This window comes from Phalangium opilio, unplaced genomic scaffold (assembly GCF_054372755.1).
Source record: "Phalangium opilio isolate 3A_F unplaced genomic scaffold, DU_Popi_V2 ptg000070l_1, whole genome shotgun sequence".
Taxonomy (NCBI): Eukaryota; Metazoa; Arthropoda; class Arachnida; order Opiliones; family Phalangiidae; genus Phalangium; species Phalangium opilio.
In genome coordinates, this window is record NW_028324182.1 from 9,939,124 (window position 1) to 9,957,744 (window position 18,621).

Here is an 18,621-nt window from a genome sequence, read left to right on the forward strand (position 1 = left end):
TTCATTAACTTAAATTTAAAGGGGGTCATCCGTAAAATACTTCAATCTTAAAGGCCGACTTCCATCGAAAAGAGTTCTAGCGAACTGAAAACCGAGCATCGAGACTAACAATGAAGCGACCGTGCCGATTTTCGAAACCCCGCTGGGGTAAAAGTTGGTAGGGTTCTAGCTAACTGAAAGCCGTGCAATGTGGTTCTAACACAATAGAAATCCTTTTAAATTTATTTCCTCTCGAATTTTTGCTTTCCGCTGAAGGAAATTCACTATTGCGTATCTTCAGTTCGCTGGAACCACATTGCACGGCTTTCAGTTAGCTAGAACCCTTCCATCTTTTACCCCACTGCGGGGCTTCGAAAATCGGCACGGTCGCTTCATTGTTAGTCTCGATGCTCGGTTTTCAGTTCGCTAGAACCCTTTTCGCTGGAAGTCGGCCTTTAAACCCGCTCAATTTCCCCATAAGCCTACGTACTAAAATTAAATATTTGCATATTTACATATATATACGATTTTGTTTCGTTTGGCAACATAATTTGGTGTACTTTTTTAATATCACAGACGTAATAATCAATGACGGACAAACAGGACGAAAAAGGCACCGTTATATACTTTTTTCTATCTCCCCCAAATAAGTTTCTTAGGGGGAGATTATTACGAGTCCACTTATCAGAGTTTGATTCACAAATTTTTATCAAGAAAGTCATCTGTGTATTTTTGTTTGTTTGTTTACTTTGTTTACTGTGTTTCATTTACAGTAAACGAAGTTTTTATCTTTAAGTTATATACAGGAACATATTTTGTTGATTTAATTTGATACATTTAAAAACTCGCGGTAGTTCTCTTTTTTTTACACATTTAAAAAAAATCTTGCGATATTTTCATCGGATATTTTTAATTTCATTTCGTAGAAAAATAAAAAAAGGTTAAAACAGGTACTGGTAAATTTGTTACAATTACTTATTTATCTTTCTATCATTTGCGTGTGTGTTTTTGTGTGATATCCATCAATAGGAACAATTATTTAATAATAATAATAATAATAATAATAATAATAATAATAACAAAAAAAAAAATTAAAAAAATACGAATTTAAATTCGCGACGCGATTTTTCTTTCTTAATTTATTTATTTAATATTTATATTTCTTTTATTCTAAATTGCGGTTTTTTTATTTATTTTTAAGTCGCATGGTCCCACTTTAATCAATTTCATTTAATTTTTTTATCCTAACTCCCTTTGATGGAAAATGTTTTGTTTTCTGTATTTCTGATGGAAAAACGCGCACTACTACTACTAGCGGAAAACTGTTTTTTTCTCGCGCATTGAATGAAATAAACGCGACGTTAAAAAGCTAAAAATTTTTTTTATATTTTTCTATATTAGGAACGGAGAAAAATCGCTTTCTTTTATCAGTTCGTATTTTAGGGTTATAACGAAAAAAATATAATAAAATCCTATTAGGTTTGCGGTAAAATAATTCCCACTACGTTTTCCGCGAGTCAAAATTATTTTCGCTACATTTTCCACGCGAATCAAAATTATTTTCGCTACATTTTCCGCGCGAGTCAAAATTATTTTCGCAACATTTTTCGCGCGATTCAAAATTATTTTCGCTATATTTTCCGAGCGAGTAAAAACAATTTTCGCTACATTTTCCGCGCGAGTCAAAACAATTTTCGCTAAATTACTTCCAAACTAATAAATATCCGTGACTTTTGCGAAAACAATCTTTTCCATCACGTTTATTTAAACAATTTCGCGTGGCGTTTTTCGCTCAGAAAAAAACAAAAAAATTACGAATTTTACGTCAACCAGATTTTTCACGGAATTTTTTGGTACAAGTGCTAGTACAAGTACGAGTACAGCAGTATAAAAATCGTCGACGTCAAAATTCGTAACAATTCATGGGAGGCGGCGCAGGAGGGCAAAGCGTATAGCTCAAATAAAACTAAAAATCCTTGTTCCATTTTAAACGAAGGCCAACTGACGTATGAGGCTTTAGTAAAACCCAAGAAGCCGTTTTGGTTTTTTTTTTTTTTTTTCAAAATAGGCATGAATAGTCATTCATAGGAAATTTTGAGGAAAGAAAAAAATTTTTTGGTCGTGTCGTTTCGTTTTTACTAGGAAATTTTACGGAGAAAAAAAAAAGGTTTTGGTTTTAAAAACTTGCGGGGAGGGAAAGAAGAAATATTCAAGGCGGAGTTTAGTTCAGTTCTATCGCGTAGCCCCAATTAAATACACGCTGTACCGAGAAATTCTAATTAGACTCGAAAAAGTTCTAAATTCTCTAGAAAAAAATAATAAAAAATAAATTATATATCGGAAAACTGGTTTACGATAATCATTACTAAGAAAAATCTTATATCCGCTTATGACTTCTTCTAACTTTCAATCGTAGGGTTGTTTTTTTTAAAGATTAAAATATAAAGTCGATCATTTTAAAAATTTGTTGAATAAGGTCATTAAAAAAAAAAAAAAAAAAAAAGGTTATGCAAATTTTTTTCGGGGTCTTTAACGGATCCTAAGTACAGTTTTAAAATATAAATATGTAAATTGTTATCCCTAAATTTCCGAGTGAGTTTATTTTGCTAATATTATAGCGTAATTTAAAAATTTAATGAAGAAATTAAAAATTAATAATTATGCTATGCCTTGGGGTTAAATTTTTAAGCAAAAAAAAAAAAAAAAAAAAAAAAAAAGGGTCCATGCGCCTCTCTCTCTCTCTCTCTCTCTCTCTCTCTCTGCTGTGGGTTTTATTTTTCTCTCATCAAAGGGGTTAAATAATAAATTATTTTTTCTAAATATATCTTTCTGTCTGACGTTTCATCCAAAGGCAGTTTTAAGCTGATTCGGTTTTTGTTAATCATACAAATCCCACTCACGGAGTCGCGTCTAGCAACACAATTAATTAATTTATTGATTGGTTTTTTTTTAATAGTTAAAGACGATTAGTCCGCGCCGCTTTAGAAAAACTAAAGTATAGTTTTCGATGGATAAAATGTAAGTATACATGGGGGGGGGGGGACGAGATGTAACAGTTAATCCTAAGCGTCTTTAACGCGTCATAGCCAGTAAGGGTATTCTTTTAGGTAGTTTTTGACGACCGAAGGTAAGTCCAAGTCATCTTCGGTCAGTCCTTTCTTGTTGATTAGGGTGCGCGCCGCGGTTCGGCAGGCGTGTTGAAGGCTGGGCACGCGACGATACAATGGCCTGTACAATCGTACCCTGAGGTCTCTTTTGCCGGAACCGTCTAACCAGACGCACGATTTTCCTTTCGCGGTTTGGCTTAAACGGACGTAATGTTCGACCAATTTTAGGACGCAATCGAACGTAGGCATAGAGCAGATTAAGTTGTCCTCGCAATCCAGTCTAAAACGACCGGCGGCGTAATGGATTCTCACGCTAGTCGGTCCGCGGTCAGTTTGCACGGACAAGGAGTACAAGTGCCTGGGGTCGGCGCTTTCGCGCACCAAAAACGTTCCGACGGAAGCGCCCCGTAACAATTCGGAAGCCCTTTGCCACGTTATGCCTTCGTAGTAGAAGCCGCACGTTTTCAGAGCACTTTGGGTCCCTCGCAACCGTTCAAAGTCGTTAGAGTAGGAGGACGTGGCTGGAGTCGGAAAGCAAGGGGGCGCCGAACCCTTGCCCGAAAGGGACGCCGGGGTCGGCGTGCTGGGCGCCGAGGCGCAATTGGGGTCCGGGAAGCACCAACGCGGATTCGAAAGCGTGGTCGACGGAGATAAATTCGTGGGGTTGTGGGGGGAGTGCGCCCCGAGGTAGCACGAGTTGGCCACTCGCGTCGTCGTTGAAGAAAAAGAGTCAAAGGGGTCACTCGGCGCCGTCACCGGGGTCGTGGTAGCCTGATGCAAAATGACCCCGCCGCCACCGCCTCCGATGCAGGGGCAAGTGACGAAGAGGACCACTTCCGGCGTTGTCGGGGCAGCCGGCAAAGCACCCGACCCGGTGGAGATCAAAGACAAGTCGAAAGCCAGCGGAACTCTAGTTAGCATGGCTATGCCACGCGACGCGCCCGATATATTTACACGCTCTCTTTTTGTCAATATCGCGCTTATAGCGTTTCAGATTTCTTTCCGAAACATGACTCAAAGACAATCGTCTAAGAAATATCCATGCAGCAGTCTGCAAAAATCCAATGGAAGGACAAAAAAAGGAACAAAATCAAAATACGCTCTCCAAAGCCAGAAAACAATGAACCCATCGCGTGGAATTCCCATAATGGAATAATCTAATTTAAATTAATACTGATAAGATGGTGCGCGGAGTAAATTTAAACTAGATAAAAATATAAGGATATTATTGGGAAAACCCATGAGGGGGAAATTAGCCGTGCCATGCGTGGAACATGGGCCGAAAAATTACTATCCTACGCTTTCAAAATTATCTTCTATCGTAAAAGAAATCTCTAGGAAAAGGGGCTTAATAAAATAGATAGTGAAATTTTCTTAAAAACTCACCGTATTCGACACGGAGCTAATATTCCCATAAACTCCGCTACAATCGAATCGATTCACTTCAAATCCACAGAGTGGTCTTAAGCGAAGTTAAGCCTCGGACGTCACGAAAACAAACCGTTCCGCGATTTATTCTTAGATCAATGAAGCCCGTTCTAGGACTAAAATGTCCGAATATAAGCTCGAAGTATATTATTTCAAAGGATGATATTCGCACCACGAGTTAACGGATCGAAATCCGGAGGGAAATGACATCCAAAAGCGATATTTAGCTACGTTTTGCCATCGTTCCGTTTCTAGCCAGAGTGACGACGAGGCCTCCGTATCTAACAACTGGAAGCTAGAGCCAGCCAGAAACCGCGCTCGTTACCTAGAAATCGTTCTCCTCACTCAGTTCAGTTTTTGCCCTCGCCTCTTCCAGGAAAAAGACGCGCGAAAGCAGAGAGAGATCGCGTACACGCCGTACAGACAAACGTACACTCGACTCGACCGAAATCTGACTGTCGCCCGATTCGCTCAGAATCAACTCGCACCACGCCTAACTCGACACTCTCTTTTCATTGGCTAGAAAAATTTACCCGCGAAAATAGGGATATTTCGATCGAACGCGAGACCGCTTCAGTCACACGTCCAAAGTTAGACCTACTTTATACCTAAAATAACAAGCTATTTTCAGATATTCCCGGGAAATGTTGAATCGATAGAATTGATTATGAATTTTGAAAAAAAAAAAAGAAAAACTAAAAAAAAAGGCGGGAGATTGTGAAATTCTAGAAATCGAATAATAACAATGGTTTAGGCTATATGATATTGGAAAACAATTTCAATTAGGCTTAGGAAGAGTGTGGGAGAACAGAGTACGGAAGAGGGTCTCATCTTTTAGGTCATTCTCTACCTAGAGTTTTGGTTGCATAAATTAATTTTTAATGAAGTCTGACTTTCATTAATAATTTCGTACTCCGTAAAACGTGTTGATTAAAATTTAAAACTTAATTGTGGCACACCTAACTTTACTGTTTTATTAAATTAAAAAGTCCATTATAAATTTCCTCTCTACGCCTGTAAAAGTGTTCGACCCTCCGAGCACCGAGGTTCAGAGATAAGGTAGCACACACAAACGCGAAAGCCCTCGGAGCAAATGCATTTGCAACAAAGCGCGCAAAGCCAGGTTTATTAATTAATCTTACATTTCAGATTATAATAGAACCTAATAAATTCTTCGAAACCATTGAGATTATTCTGGTATTATATTAAACATCACGTGACCTCGAATTTACATGGAATAACTTTCAAGGCAAAGTTTTCACTATAAATACATTTGAGATCTCCGAGAATTCCTAATTTTGTTGAATTAAACTTGGAAAAGTGAATATTTTGATTTCAAAGAAGGAAACTAGCTTAATTGTAATAACAAAAGAATGTTTGATAAATGTATTTGTAATGAAATTCCAAGAGGTCAGAGAAAGCGGAGAATATAATGAATTTTCATTTCCTCATCTAAAATATTTTTTTTTCCGGCTAAAATGTGTCGTTCCTCTTTGAAAAACGAAGTTCATTAAATAGAAGTAAACAATTATTAACTCTTAAATTAAAACAGGCTGTTTTGACGAATCTAAGAAGGGAAGTATGCGGAGGGGGGCAAAACTCTGCCTTCCATCTCGCTTTTCGACGCCTGCGCTGAGAGAGTGCACTGTGACATAGCCCACTCGATCACGCGCATCACGGCACAAGCTGCTACTATAGCTGTGACGACAATGGATCAACTCCTCTTCCCCCTTTTTATACCCCGATACGAGGGGTGAAGGTTGTCTAACCCTTTTGTTTACCTCAAAAAAGGGTTCCATACCAGCAATATTTGTAAATTCAAGCGAGATAAAACGCATTTTTTTTTTATTTACAATTATTAAATTAAAACTATAAAAGGCGCTTGCTTATTTACATCAAATAATTAACGTTTATAAGTAAATATATAAAGAGACGGGAACAAAAAAAAAATGGATGGATGGCGTGATGATAAAAATTTTCCCCAGTATTTTGATTAGTCAATGATATGTTTGGAAAAAGGTAGTGTATGTAGGTAGAAAAAACCATCGTATGTTTCCATAGAATTGCTCGAACTTGAGACACAGAGGAGGGAACGCCGTGTGACGAAATCAAATGTGATTAAATTATCACGAAATAGGTAAAGAAACCTTTCTACTAGTTTCAACAGTGACTCAGAATTATATATTTTAAAAGATTACACCCACAAAAGCGGTAAAAGAAATTAAAAAAAAAAATTAATTTCCATTTTTACGTAACGCAAGCTGGAATCAGGCGACTGGCATATCCTGAATTTTTAATGATGACGTTTCATTTTAATGACGTAACTTCTTTTTTTTTGAGACCCATTTAATTAGGGCTTAGGACAGTTATCGAAGTGTCCTCCCAACCCGCTACATTACGTAATGGATAAATAAAGGGATTGGTTAATGCTTGTACAGGGTTCGGACGAAATTTTTATATTTAAAATCCCTGACCTTTTCCCCCTTATCCCTGACCATTTTAAGGTTAAACTTTACATCCCTGACCATTTTAAGGTTAAACTTTACATCCCTGACCATATAGACCAATTCGAATATTACATGCAGAGAAACAAACTTCCAGGGGCAAGCCGCCATTCTGAATAATTTCTCTCCCGCCACGAAACACCACTAGAGGGCAGCCCAAGCTCACTGCGTGTTAGAGGCTAGCAAGCCCGATCATGCCTCTAGCGATGTCTCCTGGCGGGAGAGAAATTATTCAGAATGGCGGCTTGCCCCTGGAAGTTTTTTTCTCTGCATGTAATATTCGAATTGGTCTATTAAGGTTAAACTTTACATCCTTGACCATTTTAAGGTTAAACTTTACATCCCTGACCTTTTCCCCCATTTACCAAATCTCCCCGGTTTTCCAGGTTTTGTACGAACCCTGTTATAACGGTGTTGCTCGCGCCGATACATCATAAGGTTTAATTTCAAGTTACCTCTCTCTCTATCCTCGAGTCATTCGCGATTAGGAATAATTCCAAGTTTACGTCATTACAAGTTTAAACTCTTTTTTTTTTCCCCAGGAGTTCCGAGTTCTCAGACTGAAAACAGTAATGACGAAAGATTTCATTTCCAAAATAAACCGCGGGATTTCTTTTTATATCCCATAGTGTTCGACGAACCAAAAAATAAGAATTTTCTTTTTAAATTTCAACCCCTAGCTCGCGTGCCACCGAAACATATACCAGTGAAGCGCTATAAACAAGGGAAACAAGCCAGTAGTGGATCCCCAAAGCGTGTTACTCGCTCGACGCGAGCGGTTTTTCCAATAATTCCATGACATTTCAGCAAATACCCCTTAAGTTACAAAATGAAAAACTTTCCCCATTGGAATAATTCTGAGATCTCGGTTTAGATATTCTTTCGTTACACTATACTGTTTGTCGGGTTCTCCCGATCTTGTCAAACCATCTGAGTCTATTTTAAACATACCCTAAAATAAAATTGTCACAATCTTGATTTAATGATTTATAGTTATACATTGTATTCAGGGTAAGAGACTAACATCATTTACAAAAGGAGACCAGGCTACTTGGCGGAGAAAATGCAGTACCAAGTAGTCTGACATCCTGGTGTAAATGGTATCAATCCTCCTAGTCTGAAAACTATATATATACATTGAAATTGTAAATAGAAAAATATACTATAAAAGGTGATTCTGATAGTCTGTTATAAATTAAAGGGTGTGTTCATTGGGTCAGACTCAGTGAAAAGTGTCAAAGTTCGCCTAAGAAAAAATGCGCCTTCCGACCGAACAACATCAAATAGATAAACCCTGTGAAAATCTTGTTTTTCAGGGTTTAAAGAACGGCGGGTAAGAGAAATAAGATGGCGTAAATATAGAACAAAAGTTCGGCAAAAGATTGATCGCTTATGTCGGAGGGGGAACTATATAGCATATAGCCATAATCCATACATGCCACTGGGAGAAATAGACCAGCAATTCGAAAATACAGTAGGAAAGAATAGCGAGGCCTTGACTCCATTTCGCCTATAGCGCAAATATAGGATTTACGAGAAACGTCGATTACGAGAATATTTTTCAAACCCCATTCTTTACATTAACGCTATATAAAAAAGGGATCACGCGACGGTTAAATTTCCAACAGAAGTTCATCTCGTGAAGTAAACATTCATTAATCCTTGCGGTTAAAAATACTGGGAATGTCAAGAGCTTAAGTATTTATCTACCAAACGACACAAAATTGTTGACAATAATCAAAGTGGTAACGTAGGTTCAGAATATATGTCAATGTTTGGAAGGTCAGAACTACGACAGTTGAAAAGATATGGGGTAACTAAGTAAAGTGTTCATAAACGTTCGCTCCATAGGATTAACATGATCGTATTTTATTTACACGACACCCTATAACTATGGTTCCATAAGAGATACAGGATAGCCCTTTGAATATGTTATAGTCCTATTTCTCCCCTTTCCAACGATACTAAATAATTGGTTCTACAACAATCCGGGCCCGAGCAATTAAGAAAAATGTTCATAAGCGTTCGCACCATAGGATTAACATGGGCTTATAAACACGACATCTTTTAACTCTGGTTCTATAAGAGATACGGGGTAGTCCTTTGAATATGTCATAGTCCTGTATCTCCTCGTTCCAACAATACTCATTTATTAGGGCTACAACAATCCGGGCCCGAGTAATTAAGGATTCCAAATTTTGTTGTATGTCACCAAGAGGTCGAGTTAGTAGTTACCAATGTTCGGAGAGGGGGGGAGGGATTTTTTTCAGAAGCCTCCTGAAAATGACGACTACGTCACTTTGAATGAAAGGTACCAATTTTGAAATCCCATGCAGAATTACTGGGAAAAGCTTAGAGAAGAAGGGGAAAATTTTCTGTAACAACAACAAAAAATACTTCAATATATGCACGTCTGTTGGTGTTCATTCCCAAGAACGACGGATATAACATTTCCTACAGCTCGCACGAATTTCTTTTAAAATCACCCCCCCCCCTCCCTTCTCCCCTAACCAATTGCTTTCGGGAATTAATAAAAACCAAAAGAAAGGGTTATCAGAGCAAGGGGGAGGGGGAGGTGGAGGTGTACAGCTTAAAACTGAAAGATGATAATCGATTCCGAGAGAAAGAAGAGATATAAGAAAATCATTGCGTGGTTAATCTCAAGAGGTATAAAGTAACCGACAATCAATTTATCCCCCCCCCAGCCATGAAGTTAGTACCACCCCCTCCCCCTTCTTGGCCCTGTTTTATCCTCGTAATTCTTTTAACACTGACCCGTAAAAATTAGGGTGGGTATAAAGTAACACGCAAATAAAAAAAATAATAATAATAAAAACTGTCGACATCAAATTGTTATACTATTATCGTGACGTGAAATTAATTCAGAAGGAAACTCGTAACCATTTTGTTTGTTTTATGGTTATGTATTGTTGCGTTTTGTTTAGAATATATTCAAATGGTGTTCATATATTTTTAATTTCAGAGACAGTTCAGTGACTTTTCCAGGATTTCTGAATCCTGACCATCTAAAGTCATTTTCTTTGACCAATTTTCCCACACTTTGATTTGTAAAAAAGTCAGAGAAATTTGCATTACAAAATTATTAGTACAACGAACTTTTAAAATAATAGTTCGTGGTACTGGTAGTCCTACAAATAAAATTCTCTGAACATTTCTGGGTTTTTATTGCAATTCCGATTGGAGAAAAAGCTATTAAACTTGGGACACGTTTTACATACGAAACCAAGGCCACAATATTTCAGTTCGGGGGACAACACGAGGACGAGGTTAATGCGTAGTGTTGCCTTGTCCCAGGATTCAGGAAACAAACATTTCAAGGGTGCTTTACTAAAAAAACTTCCTAGACTTTCGTCTCTCAGTCTCTAGAATTCACTCTTTTCTCGGCATAGCGACAAAACGAGCTTAGCTCCGGTAGAGATGAAGCAAAAATAGATTTTTTACGTGGAATAGCCATGATTAAACTTTTACAGCGTAAATAAAAACGTTTTAGGTTATATTAGAAGCACTGTTATGTTATTTTCAGAGTTATTTTTAAGATAAATTTCTCAATTCATTCTACAGCCTGGACGAGGGGGACGGACGTCTTAGAGGAGGGTGTAGCTTGGGTGTATAAAGATGTTTACACAGCGGATAGTTTTTTATACTTTCGTTTTATGAAAGGACTCGGGTTAATAATACGTTGGAAAACTAAAACGGAGCTAGTATTTTGTTTCGCCATAATTCTTATTTTAACTTTGGCTACCGAGAATCGTGTAGGGGATCATAACTTTCTCCTAAGATAGGGCTACCGGGGTAGCCAGTATTTCCCTTTTTGGGTTCAGTGGGAGAGGTATTAAGAATTTAAGATGTTTCCATTTACGGAGTTGCCCTCGGGAGTAGGATTTTTCGCCGAATCTACTCGAGGGGTAAACCACTAGTAGATTACAATAATATAGCGAAATTATAGTGAACTACAGACCACGTCGGGTCGGACATTACATGCAGAGAAACCAACACATAGGGGCGAGGCCGCCGTTTGGGTATTCTCCCTCTCGCAAAGAAGTACCGCTAGAGGCAGAGCGAGGTGGCTAGCCTCCAGCGTGTAGTGAACCCGGGCTCCCTTGCGTTGCCTCTTTGCACGAACGAGAATACCCCAATAGAGTAATGGCAGTACTACGTATGCAAACATCATACCCTTCTCTCTCTTAGCTCAGTATCCCCTCTTACAAGAGCGCGCCCAGATGGAGGGATACACTGTCTACGCCCCTCTCTACCGCCACTAGTCTATGGTGGACTCGCCGATGTGTGTTGATTTCTCTGTATGTAATTTTCGAAATTGTCCATAATTTCGCTAAATCCCGGTATTTTATTGTGTGAGGGGACAACGCATGGTTCTTGAAATGACGCGAACTCAATGCTAAAATCGTAAAGAAAATCACTCACCAAATCGTGCGAAATGTGTAGGTGTGTAGGTAAAAGATTTTCAACAGTGATGTGCCCCTCGAATTGACTCTCAAGGGGATACGGGTATTTGGCCCGTCGAATAAACGTAGTAAATAAACCGGACAGCTTTCGCTATAACCCTTTACCCAACCTTCATTGGTTACTTTCAAGAACCTTTTTTTTGTCTCAAATGTAGTATGCAATAAAGCAATTGCATACTAAAAATAACCCCTTAGAAATATCACCACACATTGTTCATATAAACACTCAACCTGGGATGAACTGTTTAAAAAAAAACTCGGGGTTTTAAGTCCCCCCCCCCAATTCCTGGCAAAACCCTTCAAGTTTGACCAAAGACCCCCCAAGGGAACAACATACAACCCTACCAATTTCCAAGAGGACCGACCCCACAAGAACGTGGCAACGTGCTTGTAGGGGAGGCGGGGTCAAATGTGACACACCGAAAATAATATAACCCCCACTAAAAATACTCGTTCTTCCAAGAAAAAGTCCCAAGGATTAGGCCTACAACCTTTTGTACTTAAAAAACCCCTGGCAGGCATAAATAACTCCGATTTGGAAAGTCACTTCTTAGAAACGAACTTCTTACAATTACAAAAGGTTTTTTTGGTCAAAAAAAAAAAAAATAATAATAAAAGGTGAGAAAATAGTTAAAAAAGCCTATTTCCAAAATATTTTCCATCCCAAGAAGTTCAAAAAACAGTATTGTGTGCGAAATGGGCGTGTCGAAAAAAAAAAGGACAATGACATCATTAGCATTTAGGCGTCAAACCATGATATGGGAAATACCATACGCACCTGGCTGTACTCACGTAGTAGTTCTGGGATTTTTCAATGAGAGAAAAAAAAAACAAAAAAAAAACAACCATTGTCGGCCTAATTCCTAGCTTTCGTGACAAACCACCCTTTTCACCTACAAATCCAACAGTTTTTTTTTCTAGGAACAATACTTTCATTCGAAACATTTATTCCCCTTTTATCATAGAATTACGTAACTAACGATTTACCTGGAAGTTCTAAAGAATCGGGCGTAATCTCAAACCCTCCCCCCCCCCCTTTGAGCTATTATTAATGAATCGCATGACTGGGATGTTTCATTGACCGCATAATCTTCACTAGAACAATAGTGAGATCATAAAAGCCATAGAAACGAATATGAATGGGTTTCTGATTTCAGGCAATGTTTGTAAAGAGAGCTTTACACCGACAATTCATTATTGAAACAGGAAGAACAGATAGAAAGGCATAAGCCTAACAAGGAACTTTGGTAGTTTGATACTAAACACGGTTTCTGAAAGGGCACCAATGGTCAAATTGCAAAAATGTGCAGCATTATAACTTGGGGTCTTTCAGGCATGGATTAACTAACGCTAGGGATTTTTCATTCCCCCAAAAAGATAAAGTATACCTGTTCCAAAACGCCCCCTAGCAGCAGCTACTATCCCTAACAGGAAGTTATAAGAAAATTGGACCAAATATTACGTGTCCTATGACGTAAAAATTAAAATCCTGCCTAACATGGGCGCCGCCATCTTTAAAATCGGCAAAAACTATTTATTTTGCCTGGAGATGGCGCCATATCTACATCCGTTTTGGTCCAATAAATTGGGGGAATGAAGAGGGGAATCAAGGAATAATTCGAAACATGTAGTTGGCGATATTAATACATGGGAAACGCGGTTAGTGAACAATTCCCTAGCGTTATTTAATCCATGTTTCAGGCTTAACCCACATCCATTTTAACTAAACTTCTTTCTTGAAGTTAAAGTTTACGAATTGCGAAATGGTTTAAACTTTCGTGGAAATTTTTCTCTCCCCTATCTCTTTATCATATTCCAAACAGATTAAATTAATAATAAGTTATCAATCATGTGATTTAAAAGGATATTCTGATAAAAAAAAAATACTAAAAATTCCAGGGAAAAACTGTACAGACACTAAGCCTTGTATTTGATTAAATTATCTCTAAAGCACTTTGGCGACTTTTTGGCAATATAATACTAAGAAACAAGTAGAAAAATAGATAAGATTATACTAGTTTTACTAGAATTTTAGCGATTGCCTAATTTATCATAGGGAATAAATACCAAACTGATACCTTCAAAAGAAGTGACGATAATTTAGATTATCCACGAATTAGTACTTCTAATACCTAGAAAACCAATTTCCCAAGTGATATGACGTGAAATAAATAAAATCTACAATTTTATCAGTCTAGTCTCAAAAATATTGTCTTGTAAGTGAAACCGTTTTTTTTTTCTTGGTAATTTGCTTAAGTCTAGACATTCATTAACATTAGAGATTATTAATTAGAAATTTATTTGACACCTTATCCGTTTTACAGTCACACAGTCTGCAGAGCCAGATCAAACGTGAAGATTGGCGATTCCTTGGAACAACTGGAAAAAGTTTTCCCAGAATTTCATTTTCAATTTGATAATAGCAAATTCAATTTCAAAATTGTAGGAACTAATTTTCTTCAGTGATAAAGAATCCAAATTGTTAAATAAAACTAAGCAGCCCCCTCCCCTGCCCAAGGTTCAATATTGAAGTCTGCATGCATCTGGTGCAAGCTGCCAATAAGTTATTTTCCAAAGGCCAATTAATTTACTAAAGCATTGATATAGTCTATCAAGGAACCAACCCAAAGGACATAATACAAAACTGGGTCTTTTCAGGGTCGCTTAATGGATTGGAAATTGGCCAAATATAGTTACAAAGATAGTGAAGAATCCCATTAACTATCAGAAAAATTTCTTTCAGACATAATTCCAACCTAAAACTATGCACCTGTATGTCCCTACTGATCAAAACTACACACCAATATGTCCCTACTGATCAAAACTACACACCAGTATGTCCCTTCTGATCAAAACTACACACCAATATGTCCTTACTGAGCAAAACTACACACCAGCATGTCCTTACTGAGCAAAACTACACACCAGTATGTCCTTACTGATCAAAACTACACACCAGTATGTCCTTACTGAGCAAAACTACACACCAGCATGTCCTTACTGAGCAAAACTACAAACCAGCATGTCCTTACTGAGCAAAACTACACACCAGTATGTCCTTACTGGTCAAAACTACACACCAGTATGTCCTTACTGAGCAAAACTAACTACACACCAGTATGTCCTTACTGATTAAAATAAGAACTACACACCAGCATGACCTTACAGACTAAAATAAGAACTGCACACACATTACACTGTAAGTAACATACTCCAAACTTCAAGAGATGCACCATCTTTTAGTGGTGGCATAATCCAGGGGTGGTCTTTGACCTCAACATAACTCAGAAGGTTAATGAATCCTCATCCACTTTGCAGTCCAACCCATTGTTTTCCACTTAATACCTTATACCTTTCATAACATTTTACATCCTCTTCAGTGGTGTTTGTAGATAATGGAGTGTTTTTTGCGTGTTCATCCTTCAAACCCATTCAATGTTGTTTTTTGAACCTTCTTCCATGGGTTTCAAACTTCTTATAACAACCTCCACATCCCTTTGCCACCACAAACTAGTGCATTCAGAGCAACACTCTAGCTAACCCATTTCCTCTAACACTAGAGTCCAATAGGCTTAAATTTAAAAAATTAAAATAAAATGTGACCTTACATCTTCAAATTTGTGAATTTGCCTGATGAAAAAGTCTCCGTATCGTCTAGCCACTTTAGTGTCCGCAATGTGAATCATGTTCTATTGGAGACAAGAAAAAGAAAATAAAGATGATCATGATATAACAATTTTAAAAAGTTTAATTTAAACTTTAAAGAGACAAAAGTCTAATACTTTATCAACATAAAAATCCACTTCAGATCCTGATTGGAATTCCCCTTCAAGTCCACTTGTCCCTTTGGTCCAAACAATGTTCTTCATCTTATGCTTTAATAATTAAACAAAGAAATTAGGATGAAATGTTGGAAATTGAGTTTTTTCAAGTTTGAAAAAGAAATTGAGTTTTTCAAGTTTGAAAAAGAAATTGAGTTTTTTCAAGTTTGAAAAAGAAATTGAGTTTTTCAAGTTTGAAATTGAGTTTTTTCAAGTTTGAAATTGAGTTTTTTCAAGTTTGAAATTGAGCTTTTCCAAGTTTGAAATTGAGCTTTTCCAAGTTTGAAATTTGAGTTTTTCAAGTTTGAAATTTGAGTTTTTCAAGTTTGAAATTTGAGTTTTTCAAGTTTGAAATTGAGTTTTTTCAAGTTTGAAATTGAGTTTTTTCAAGTTTGAAATTGAGCTTTTTCAAGTTTGAAATTGAGTTTTTTCAAGTTTGAAATTGAGTTTTTTTCAAGTTTGAAATTGAGCTTTTTCAAGTTTGAAATTGAGTTTTTCAAGCTTGAAATTGAGCTTTTCAAGTTTAAAATTGAGTTTTTCAAAGAAAAGATTCAAATTAATTGACATATTTACTTTGAAACAAAGCAAGTTTGTGCGAAATACATCTTCAGACTATTATAAATAAACAAACAAACCATAATAAAATTTAGTTTCGAGAACTGATTATAGGGCCTAAAAGGGTTATTATAATCTTACCATGTCCAAAAACGCAGCTAACTTAGAGATAGGCATAGTAGTGTAGAGTTTCAAGTAACTTTTATAGAAATTAAACAGAAATGATTAAATTAACTAAATATTTTTCAAAAGATTAATGATTATCTTCTTTTCAATGTAATTGAAAAGCTGCCCAACCTTCTAATAGTCGGAAGTAAAATTTGTTGTTGAACTTCATCCATGAATACTTTAAGTTGGGCCATGTAAGGTTCCATGTGAACATTTTGGGGATTCTTACTATCATAATTTGGTGGTATTGGGGACAAAAACTTGGGACAAGCGAAGCCAAAACAGTTTTCAAACTCCTTAGTGTCACTGTATGGAAAAACTATCGTCAATTGCAAAATATGTAAAATTAATTTAAGAGGTATTTGAATTTACCCTCTCTGCATACGAAGCATTTTTTCACCAAAATTATCTTTTAAATGTGAGAGAATACTCTCATCAATTTGTTGAGGATGCAAAACCAAGCAGACAGCCAAAAGGGTATACATTTGTTCAGTTTGCTTATTGATCTGATCAACTTGATAGCTTTTCTGTTGAAATATTTGCCGTGTCCTTTGAATATAAAGGAGAATATCGGAGAAAGTTCTGATGGCATCCGCGTATCGACGCATCATCATATAAGCAAATCCAACATAGTAATAGGTGGTCACTTGGCAAGCTGGTACCCTTGAATACATGTTCTGAAAAACCAGCGTTAGTCTCAGAAGTACAAAACCTGTGATCAATTAATTATTCACCTTTTTGTTGAGTTCAATGTTTTCCAAAACCTTGATAGCTTGATAATAATCACCCAAAAGAGAATGAAGACGTAATAATCCAACTAAACTAAAATATCCCAACATTTTGTAAAGAGGGTGACGTCCAAATTCACCAGCTACACTATCAGGGTCCCCTCCGCTCGTGTAAATTTCCAACTGACAGTTTATGTTTGATTTCTCAACAAGAGAATGTAATACATTCAAAACACTATGAACATTCCACACCTAAACATATTTCACGTGACAAAAACGTGTTAAAACAAAGAAAGTTTCTAAGACTTAGTTTCACGTATTTACTATTTACCTTGGGATTTTCCCCAAGTAGTGTCACTTCCTCGGGGGTGATTTTACCTAACTTGCTTCTATACTGACAAAATGATTGAAACTAAAACATCGGAAAATAGTTCCATGTTGAAATTAATACATTTATGTTTTTGACAGAGATATTTTTCATTAGAAATGAACACACTTGATAAATAAATTCATCAATCATATCCCAAAGCCACTGATTGGGTAATTGCAAAGGTACAGGCTCTTCTGGTTCTGAAGTTCATTTAATTTAATTGAGATTTAGGTTATTTTTAATTAACTTCATCTATATTAAACATACGTAAAATATAATTGAAGACATTGCAGTAATTGAAGTAAGATTCAATTCTTTGCTCCAAACTGGGGCCACCCTTTTAAATTATACACAAGGATAAATAAACATCCGTTTTACTTAATTAATTAATTAATTATCTATATTAAATTAATTAATTTGGTTTGGGGGGTCAAACTCACAGGAATTCGAGCATAGATATGCCTGTAGTATAATTCCTTATACAAAGTCAAAAACAAAACATCTATGAACACCAAAAATATGCTTTAAAAACTTAATCACAAATGATTCAAAATATAATTTTTATACCATTTTTAACAATGGGTTCAACATCCTTCACATCAGGCCAAGGAATTTGCTTAAAACAACGTTCAGTCAATTTTGTATAGCTATAATATAATGAGATCCACTATTTAGCCAAGCCAGCAATAATGGTTCTCAAAGAGTATATCCTTTAAAAATCTTATTACCTATTGTCATAAAGGTTCTGAATATCATAGACATTAGCATCGTGAATAGCTTTTTGTAAATACACTAAGAAGTTTTTCACAGGCTCTTGAATTTTGTGAGCTGATGCATAATGACTACGTTCAAACTCTAAATCTTGACGTGGGTCACCTAACAAGTTGTTCAAATTGGTTAAATATTCATCTAAGAATGCGGGAAAGGGCTTATATACCTGAATGAAGGCCATAATCTCCATGATAGGCGTAAGGATCGTGCTACAAAAAAAAATTAAGTTGAAAATCTTAATTAATCCTTTTCTGGCAGCAACGTTATGCCACGCTTGCATGAGACCAAGGCTTAGAAATAGCAAAGATGGTAAGCCTCGGTTTCAAATATGCTCATAATTTACATTATTTTTATACTATATTTAGAAACATTTACCACATAATCCGCATCAGTTCCATCGGGGTAAGGTTCGTACATGATTTCGACTTAATTTAAGTGTATTCTCAAAGAAAATTAATTGTAATTCTTCAATTAAAGTCACCGAACTCGTTGAAAGCAAGCTTTCGACCACGACCAATGTATGATCACGTGACACGTGGTCAAGTTCAATAGCGCCGCAAGAGGTCGAACACTTTCCATAGATAAAAAAGAGATTCAAGTTTAAAACCGCGCGGTCATGAAAAATAATTTCAATATTCATTTCATACAATTAACACTTAACACTCATTCTTGAAAATAAAAATTAATTTATATCTAAAACCTCAAA

At 36.6% G+C, this 18,621-nt stretch overlaps 2 protein-coding genes across 2 annotated transcripts; both read right to left on the bottom strand.

Moving 5' to 3' along the window:
• Positions 1-506: 506 nt before the first annotated feature.
• On the bottom strand, positions 507-5,184 carry LOC149661477 (suppressor of cytokine signaling 3-like). Its single transcript, XM_089843017.1, has 2 exons — positions 4,473-5,184; positions 507-4,137 (listed from the first exon to the last, which is right to left on the bottom strand). The coding sequence occupies exon 2, from the start codon at positions 4,005-4,007 to the stop codon at positions 3,060-3,062; it is 948 nt and encodes a 315-aa protein (XP_089699143.1). The 5' UTR covers positions 4,008-4,137; positions 4,473-5,184; the 3' UTR covers positions 507-3,059.
• An 8,593-nt stretch (positions 5,185-13,777) lies between these two features.
• On the bottom strand, positions 13,778-18,448 carry eIF3l (eukaryotic translation initiation factor 3 subunit l). The gene is made up of 16 exons (XM_089842997.1): positions 18,291-18,448; positions 18,082-18,124; positions 17,873-18,020; positions 17,712-17,791; positions 17,585-17,646; positions 17,412-17,481; positions 17,271-17,344; positions 17,106-17,186; positions 16,781-17,026; positions 16,419-16,723; positions 16,176-16,352; positions 16,020-16,077; positions 15,897-15,935; positions 15,285-15,377; positions 15,111-15,191; positions 13,778-13,881 (listed from the first exon to the last, which is right to left on the bottom strand). The coding sequence occupies exons 1-16, from the start codon at positions 18,330-18,332 to the stop codon at positions 13,849-13,851; spliced, it is 1,632 nt and encodes a 543-aa protein (XP_089699123.1). The 5' UTR covers positions 18,333-18,448; the 3' UTR covers positions 13,778-13,848.
• Positions 18,449-18,621: the final 173 nt, after the last annotated feature.

Coding starts and splice junctions, on each gene's coding strand:
- LOC149661477 (XM_089843017.1), bottom strand. CDS start 4,007: ATGCTAACTAGAGTTCCGCTGGCTTTCGACTTGTCTTTGATCTCCACC.
- eIF3l (XM_089842997.1), bottom strand. CDS start 18,332: ATGTACGAACCTTACCCCGATGGAACTGATGCGGATTATGTG. Junction 15,936..16,019: donor TAGCTGCGTTTTTGGACATG/GTAAGATTATAA, acceptor TATTTATAATAG/TCTGAAGATGTATTTCGCAC. Junction 15,378..15,896: donor CAAACTTGCTTTGTTTCAAA/GTAAATATGTCA, acceptor TAATTATTAAAG/CATAAGATGAAGAACATTGT.